The sequence below is a fragment of the Branchiostoma belcheri genome, unplaced genomic scaffold (genome assembly GCF_001625305.1).
Source record: "Branchiostoma belcheri isolate BF01 breed outbred unplaced genomic scaffold, Haploidv18h27 scaffold40, whole genome shotgun sequence".
In the NCBI taxonomy this organism is placed as follows: Eukaryota; Metazoa; Chordata; class Leptocardii; order Amphioxiformes; family Branchiostomatidae; genus Branchiostoma; species Branchiostoma belcheri.
Genome location: NW_017804021.1, coordinates 2,706,885 through 2,715,719, shown reverse-complemented (window position 1 = coordinate 2,715,719; position 8,835 = coordinate 2,706,885). Strand labels below are relative to the sequence as shown.

The 8,835-nt window shown below is 42.0% G+C and overlaps 2 protein-coding genes across 2 annotated transcripts in view; both read left to right on the top strand.

Moving 5' to 3' along the window:
• The window catches only part of LOC109477651 (inactive tyrosine-protein kinase transmembrane receptor ROR1-like), a 25,980-nt gene extending 18,076 nt beyond the window's left edge, over nucleotides 1–7,904 (top strand). The window contains exons 11-13 of the mRNA XM_019778986.1: nucleotides 6,460–6,740; nucleotides 7,231–7,350; nucleotides 7,798–7,904. Of these exons, the coding sequence (XP_019634545.1) occupies nucleotides 6,460–6,740; nucleotides 7,231–7,350; nucleotides 7,798–7,866 (470 nt within the window). The 3' untranslated portion in view covers nucleotides 7,867–7,904. The remainder of the gene's footprint in view (nucleotides 1–6,459; nucleotides 6,741–7,230; nucleotides 7,351–7,797) is intronic.
• Nucleotides 7,905–8,050: 146 nt separating this feature from the next.
• The window catches only part of LOC109477521 (inactive tyrosine-protein kinase transmembrane receptor ROR1-like), a 6,043-nt gene continuing 5,258 nt past the window's right edge, over nucleotides 8,051–8,835 (top strand). The window contains exons 1-2 of the mRNA XM_019778807.1: nucleotides 8,051–8,215; nucleotides 8,539–8,746. Coding sequence (XP_019634366.1) covers nucleotides 8,051–8,215; nucleotides 8,539–8,746 — 373 coding nt within the window. The remainder of the gene's footprint in view (nucleotides 8,216–8,538; nucleotides 8,747–8,835) is intronic.

The window sequence follows — 8,835 nt, the reverse complement described above, 5'->3', positions numbered from 1 at the left end:
GTTGAAACCCCTGATTTTCAACTTTGTTATTCCTGGATGTACAGTGAACTTTTGCATGCCATTGGAAAGATCATGCTATCTTCAGTACCAGGTTGCTTTTTTTATGGTCAGAATGTACAAATTTATCAAGATATTTGACTTTAAAAATTGCAAGCCTGGCGGTCTAGAACACACACCGTCATGCCCAGCAGCTTAGCCTGGCAGTCCTAAACTTTAGCCCGCGGCCTGAGTTAGCCAGCCCGCATCCAGACCGCATCCAATTAGCCTCATGAACACCCCATGAAAACCACTGAATTAATGAGAATTCACATTTTCACACCTGTGTAATTAACAAGTTTGTGATAAATTCATGAGAGGTCTGGGCTCAATGGTTAGCCCGCGGGCCTGAACCGGCCTGTCGGTCTGTGGACAGGCTGGGCTGATGATTAGGCCTTATGATAGAGAACCTTCAGACTTTAAACACCAAACAGAAAGTGGGAAACAAAAATATGCTTCCAAATTGATGCTTCCAGATTGATGATGGTTTACACTTCACTTCATATCACTTCATATTAATAAACACCCTTCACATTTTCAGCTAATATTTTCAATAAGTGATTACATATTATTGACAAGTATGATGTACAGGTATGAATGATGATAACTTTCATGAATATTCATTTTGAACATTTTCTGCAAAAGCTTCAGAAATTTTTACTGGAAGAATTTTTCCTGTACATGGGAAGAATTGTTCTGCTATTAAGACTGCAAAAAGTCTCTTTCTAGTAGAAAGCTTTTTGAACATGTTTGAGGAGGTGGATTTTGCTCCTGCTGTGCTACCTGGGCTGATACCTGGGCGGGGTGTAACATTTGTGTAACGGTTATGACTAAAAAAGATCAGATAGCATCATAAAAGACCCTTGTCTCAGCAAGAACACTTCATATTAGACCTGATTGGTTGTGGTGTTGGAAGCCAACTTTTGAGGACACTTCATGGTCACTTACAGTTTCTGTTTGGCAGGTATAGTCCAATCTGTCCTACTATGGATGGGCAACTCCCCTGGCCAAATCCCTTTGAAACATCATGGGGGTAGAAATTTATCTTTTTTTTTAAAGAATGAAGACTTGGCTAAGTACAGGTCACAACAAAACAAGATGAATGGACATGGTTAACAGATAAACAATAACTCCATGGAAACATTTAAATCAAAAGGAAAACATTTGGAGTTTTAGTGCCATAATCCTGCCATGTATAAGCCTCAGCCGATGTACACTGAAAACATAAAAAGCAAGGAATCGATCCTCAATTTGCAACATGAACTTGCTTTCAGTGCAAGGAGTTGTACAATGCTTTAGGAAATTCATGTTACATTTTCTTTTGTAATTATTCTGTTCCTGCACCTTTGTCATGCGGGTCATACCTCAGGTCACCTATTGTTCCAGGCATGCAAATGACCACTGTCCAATTATCAAATTAGAGAGTCTGGTCGGGCTACCCTGACATGGGTGCACTGGCACTGGCTCAATAGCCCGAAAAAATATCCTATCAGAAAATCTCATGACATTGTAATGACAGTGTCAGATGGCCTGGGTTCACACGCTGAGAACCATGTCTTGGCCAAATCTTTCTATCCCACAACTAGTTTGTAGTGTCATGATTAGATTAGATTTAGATTATGAACAAAAAATTAATGATGAGAATCTTTACAGGATTTGTAATAAGTCTAAATTACAATTTAATTGGAAGTGCTTGCCCAAGGCCTAGAGTCAATTCTATATTGCTATATTCCACATTACAAATTGTAACCATTTCGAAAAAAAACACAATGTTTCTAGATAATTTCAAAGTATGATTTAAAAAAAGTAGAAAATTTTCTAATTGTTACAATATTTGTGAAACATCTCAAATAGGTTATATATATAATGAAAAGAGCTGTTCATTCAGTTTGGATATTTCCCAAAAATTTAGGAACAGAACGTAAAATGCTTGTACAGCGCAGGATGTACATGTATGATAGCAGACCAGGTAGCCTGGGTGTAAGAAACAGGGGCGAGCTGTAGCGCCTATAACCCCCCCACTGTTACATGGGTACCAGACTGCTGCCAGGCTAGCTCCTTGGCTCCTGGAGGGCCAACATTTGCCCAAGGAAATGTCACCATAGAGTGATAATAGACATCCCTCAATAAGCCTATGAATTACATTGTAAAGGCTTGTTATCCCCTAGACACAAAGAACACAGTTTCTTTAAAAATGGGTGACAAAAGGGGAGGGGAGGTGATTATGATAAAATTAACAAGTTCTAACTTCCAAGCAACAACTTGAAGTTAGTCTCCAGTCAGAATCTGATCAATGTTAGACGTGTTTACAACTGAAGAAAGGGGATGCTTTTGCTTCCGAAGCAAAAGCATTCATTGAGTTATCAGACTGCATGAATTGTCATGACATACAAAAAATCAGATGATCATTGATCAATTACTAAGGTGACCTTGAGAGAATATTGATGTAATGTTGTAATTTTATAGAACAGGATTCTTCTTCAAGTGAATGAGTCTGAGAAACAAGTAATGACATTATATTTAGTCTCTATGGCCGGCCAACTCCTCTGGCCAATGATGTTCCCCTTAGCCATGGAGCTACCTCCATGCCTTAGCCGATTGCTACTATTTATTTAGCCTGCAAAGGAGTCTGGTGGAGACTACATTACATGTATATTGGTGTGGCCTAACAGTTGTATATATTTATTATACAGTCATTCCTGCCGAAATTTCTAGGAAGGATTCTATCTGCAGGAATCTACAATGTCTTAGTAGGTTTTTCCTGCAGAAATTTCCTGCAGGAAGAAAATTTTCAAAATTAATTTCCATGCATGTTATCATTCATACCTGTCCAATTATCAAATTAGAGAGTCTGGTCGGGCTACTAGTACCCAGACATGGGTGACATGGTCTTTGCAGCTTGCACTGGGTAGCTCAATAGCCCGAAAAAATATCCAATCAGAAAACCTTATGACATTGTATATAATGACAGTGTCAGATGGCCTGGGTTCACACGTTGAGAACCATGTCTTGGCCAAATCTTTCTATCCCTCAACTAGTTTGTAGTATTATGATTAGATTAGATTTAGATTATGAACAAGAAATTAATGATGAGAATCCTAGTTTTATTTTTTAAGATAGTCGGTCATCTTTTCAGGCTCCTACTGGGTGACCCAGTAGTCAAGCTGCCCAGATAGGGGTACTGTAATTCGACGTGTAACTCAACAATAGTCCAACTTGATAATTGGACAGTGGCATTTGCATGTCAAGAACAATAGCTAAACTTAGTTTCATCCCGCATAACAATTGTTCCTTGATCAGAATAATTACCTGAGAACTGTTGAACCATGGTTGAACAGAAATGGACTGAGGATTTTATAACTCCATTGCTTGAAAGCAGGTTTAAGTTGCAATGCATGTATTAGGCTTCTTGCTCATATTATATAGTACTAGAATTTTGTCTGGCAAAACTGTCTGTAACATAATTTTCCCAATGTTTCAACTGAACTGAACTGAACTTCAATGACATTCAGGATGCTCATGAGAAAAAATTGTTTCATTTTCTACCCCTAGCTGGTACAGAACGTGTTTGTAAGCTCTTCTTTCTTTTTTGTGGTCTACATGTAGTGGAAAGAGCATGTGAAGCTGAGTGATTGAGTGAGTGAATGAGGTTGAAAGCGGCAAAAATGTACAACACTGTTAACAGATGGGTGTGGATTATTCTCTCCTTCCTTATTTTCTGCTCTGAGAATGAAGTTTTACACATCACTTGGATCAGACCGCGGGCTGAGATGTAGTCCGTGAGGTCTGAATCCTTACCCCACCAGGCTGAAATTGGCACAGACAGTCTGCAAACATCAATCAATTCACGCCTTCCATGCCATTGTTTTGGGCTTTTTGCACCACTTTGACCAGAATTTTCAGCCCGCGGAGTGAAGTTAGCCTGACGGTCTGAATGGTTTTTGAGTAAATCAGCCCGCGGGCTGGGATTCTACACATGTAGTCTAGTGCCTTTAGACCGAAGGTCCTGTAGTTAAAACTTGCAGGCTAGTTGTTAGGCCTGACGGGCTGTTAGGAAAGACCACCGGTCTGCTTGTATTTATTATTAATGATATCTTAAGTTATGAACACTGCAGAACAATAATTTTCATATCACTGTGCTCATTACACCAAGAGCTACACACTGATGTGAAACTTGAATATTGAAAATCAATTTTTACTTGAGTTTCCAAATGCCTTGTGACTTTCCAAAATTGATGCGACCAGTGTTTTAAGATGTTTAAAACTTATGCTATGGCCAATTTAAGACCAGAAATTGGCATAAAATCTACGTTATGCTGTTGCACTTGAAAAATGCCAGTTTTTGAAATATGCTTTTAAGTAATTTGGGAACAAAAAAATGGAATGAAAAGGTTTGCAATATGTTCAGACATGCTCAGTCTGATATTTTTTGCAAAAAACCTGATGATGATTGGAAATTTCTCTTTTCTAGAGCGTATTTATCAATATGTTGTACACGTTATGTAAAATTCATAAATTAACACATTGCAACTAACTTATCTCCCTGTACTAAAAAGGATGGTGATAGAACTGGCCATTTTGCATGTTATGCAAGGTACATCCATATATGACACAAAACATGTGTTTTTATGTTGCTTGTCCTTTGGGTTAATATGGCTGATGGCTTACAGTTACCTGTCTTTTTTGTCCGAGAAAATGTGTAGTGTCCGTTGCTCGGTAATAACTTAAAATAGAAAAGCTGTGGGTGCATATGATTTCAGGTTTTGAAACAGCTGAAGATGCTGACTTAAAACACAGTAGCTATTTCAGTCTATTGCTGTAATTATATGAAATAATGTCAAAAAACCTCAAGGGTGTAGTGTCCGTTGCCATGTAGTGTCCGTTGCCAAGTATACCATATAGGTACATTAATTACATTTTGTTGCAATTTTGAAGTAATTTTTCATTTATGTTATTTCTGTAGCATTTTGTCAACCCCTAAATGACAGGTCTTGCAAGATTTGGTGTTCTTGTCATGTACTTGAGCGGCCAGATGTGGCCGGCAACGGACACTACAGCTTAGCTGTAGTGTCCGTTGCCGGCCACATCTGAAATGAGTGGGCTAAAGTTTGGAAGAGCACAACTTTTGAACTGAACGTCTCTATCCAAAAATTTAAAAAGTGCACTGTATGGTAACACTTCTAGTGCGATTTTCTGCACTGAAAGTAGAAAAATATAAAACTTGAAAAATTGGCCCAAGTGCAACCCTTTGGCGCACCCTGATCTCGGAATAGCCGACTGATAGTTTCTAACCCATGTGAAACTGTTGTCCATGTTCCGTTGTCCGTTCCTCCGCAGTTCGCTATCTTCCCGGGCGGTTGAACCGGCTGAACAACGTGACCGTCCTGGAGGGCGGTTCGGCCACGTTCGTGTGCCGCGTGCGTACGGTCGAGGGCGGCGTCCCCCTCCCGGCGTTTAGCTGGTACAAGAACGACGTTCCGCTTTTGGCCGCGCTAAACCCGCGGGTCGAGATGCGCCATTACAGGTGGGAGTCGCGGCTCCTGATTCGTCACGTGGTGACCGACGACACCGGGTACTACCGGTGCGTGGCCAATAACGGCGTGGAGGCCGTCGGCACCACCGGCGTGCTGTTCGTAAAGTTCTACGTGGACGGCGGTGAGTATGCCTCCATCTTGTCATGGTGGCAAGGGCAGTCAAGGTCGCCGGGATGTAAGGTGCAAAACATCGCGAATTAACCAGCATTTTTTCTTTTTTTTTGTTCTTTTTTTCTCATTAAAAATTTCCTTTTGTTTATTTTCAGTTCCTCATTGCTAATGGTATCCAGTTCGCTGAACATGTCACAGGTCAAAGTGCACAGGTCATCTAACAACCAACCATTTTTGTTTTGCTTCAGATTTTTCATGTTTTGGGCAACAGTCAAACCTTCCCACAGGTCACCAAGTTTCCTCACTAAATCATTCATTCATTCCCTCCTTTTGGCCACATTGAACAGGTTTCTTGGTTCTCGGATGTTTTTCTGAGATAATGCTGATCTGGAAGGTCAACATGCAAGCTTTGACCTTGACCTTTTGCTGAACTTTAACCAAGAAACGTCTGAGAACCAAGAAGGTGAATTAATGTGGCCTTATAGCAGGTTTCAGCTCATTAACTTCACCTCGTTAGGAAAGGACAAAGTTTGCTTCGTTACTCTAAACAGTTGTTGAAGGTTGTTGCACTTAAGTCTATTTGTTCTGCTGCAGTACCATTGCCTGATGCTAGGTCTCTCTGTTGCTGCACAGAAATGCCAGTTAGGAAAGGACCAAGTTTGCTTCTAAACAGTCATTGAAGGTTGTTGCACTGCTTGTTCTGCCTGCAGTACCGTTGCCTCATGCTAGGTTTCTGCAGTACCGTTGCCTGATGCTAGGTGTCTCTGTTGCTCCACAGAAATGCCGGAGGGTGGGAGTGACCAGATCATGAGCCTGATCATCATCCTGGTTCCGAGCATCTCCGTTCCCCTCATTATCGCGCTCATCTTCTTCATCTACTGCACGTGCCGTCGTCATGGAGATGCCCGCGGCAACGGTAACCGGGCAGCGGTGAAGGGTTCCGCCAGTGAGACGATCCCGTTGCAGAACCTGTTCGCGAAGCACGTTCCGCGGTGCCCGCAGTTTCCCATCGCGGCCGTGCGCTTCCTCACCGAGCTGGGAGAGGGCGCTTTTGGCAAGGTGAAACTTTTAACTTTTTTTACACTTATAATGTTACATATTTAGTGGGGTTTGTGTGGTGTAGTGGATAGAGCATCCAACTGTCAAGCAAGGGGACTGTGCACAGTGCAGCAGTCTGTTGGGCTTGACCAAGTGAAGATAAACATTCTGCATTTGCTTTGCAAATGTTACCTTTCTAGTATACACTAAAGTTACATCTACTATCTGTTAGGATTTTACCTTGCCTATCACTAAGTCTTGTTTCATTTCACACGGCTTTGCCTTTAGTGCAACTGGTAAAAGGTGCATAAAGAACTAAACATAAAGTTTCTAAGAACTAGATGCTTCACCGTATACTGACTATATAGCTAGGTGTTACTGGTTTACTGTGCACTGAAGCTTGAGGTGTTACATGCACAGCGAAGCTACATGTATGTGATACAGGCTCAACATGTACTGCAGCCAGGCTTACTATGTACTGAAAAACATATTCGGACGTGTTCGTACTCAGGTGTACAAAGGTGAACTGGTGGTCACGGGGTCAGGCGAAGACGCCAAGAAGATCCTGGTGGCGATAAAGACGCTCAAGGAGAACGCGACCTTGAAAACTCAGCACGACTTCCACCGAGAGGTTTGTTTGTTTGTTTGTTTTATTTCACCAGGGTTACATATTGCCTTAGTAACGTAGAACCAAGGTAGAACATAAGAGATTGACAGCAGGATTGAATTTGTATATGAAATTTCAGGACACCTCGGCAGATAAAATTTATCAAACTAAACAATCAAAATAATGACCAGCATCAGTATTTCAGCAACAGGAACCACCGAACTACTACTGAATCGTGATCCATCCATGTTTTACTTATCGTTGTTTTACCTGTGTTTTGCTTTTTCTTGACCAGTGCTTATAAACCTGCATTTCTCCTCTGGTCACTGATGAAAGCTAGTGGATGCTACCTGAAACGTCTGACCATTTCCAACATCATATCCAGTTGCTTGAGTAACTGCTTTTTGGCGTATCAAACTGAACACTTATCGTTGTTTTCCCCTGTATTTTCCCTTTCCTGTACAACCCCAGGTGGACATGTTGGCGGACCTTGTACCTATAACATCTGACCGTTTCCAAAATCATATCCTAGTTGCTTGATGGCGTATCAAACTGAACACTTTACTTTTTATTTACGACTGCAGGTTGAAGTGTTGGCAAAAAATTTATCAAACTAATTATATAAACATTTATCGTTTGTTTTCCCTTGTACTCCGCACAACCCCAGGTGGACATGTTGGCAGATCTTCGTCACCAGAATATTGTGTGCTTGCTGGGGGTAGTGATGCGCGACCACCCCATGTGCATGCTGTTTGAGTACATGCGGTACGGAGATCTGCACGAGTTTCTCGTGATGAGATCGCCACATTCTGACGTAGGGGGGAGCTCGGACGACGCAGGATCCCACTCATCGCTGGACCACACCGATTTCCTCTGCGTGGCAAACCAGGTTTGTTTTTTGTTTATTTGTTTGTTTATTTGCATGTTGGGTTGTGTGGCGCAATGGCAGCATGCGTGACTCGGAATCAAGAGGTCCCGGGTTCGAGTCCTGACATGCCACCGATCTTGTGCCCTTGTGAAAGGCACTTTACATGGCTTTCCCCACTAGACTCAAGTGAAATTGAGTATAAATGATCATTAAGTAACGCAATATGACATTTGACATACAGGTGGCAGCCGGGATGGACTATCTCACTTCCAAACACCTAGCCCTTGAACATGTAAGTCTAACCATGTTTAAAGCTATCTAATGACAATGCCCCTACTGTACAGGTGGCTGCAGGGATGGACTACCTCGCCTCCAAACACTTCTGCCACCGGGACCTCGCCGCCCGAAACTGTCTCGTCGGGGACAACCTACTGGTGAAGATCTCCGACTTCGGTCTGTCCCGCGACATCTACTCCTCCGACTACTACCGCGTGCAGTCCAAGTCCCTCCTGCCGGTTCGCTGGATGCCCCCGGAAGCCATCCTGTACGTTTGTTTGTTTGTTTGTTCATTATGTTTACCGAAGGAAAACATATTGTTTTTGCTCCATTTCTTCTTCCTCTTCTTCTGTTCTGGCCAATGG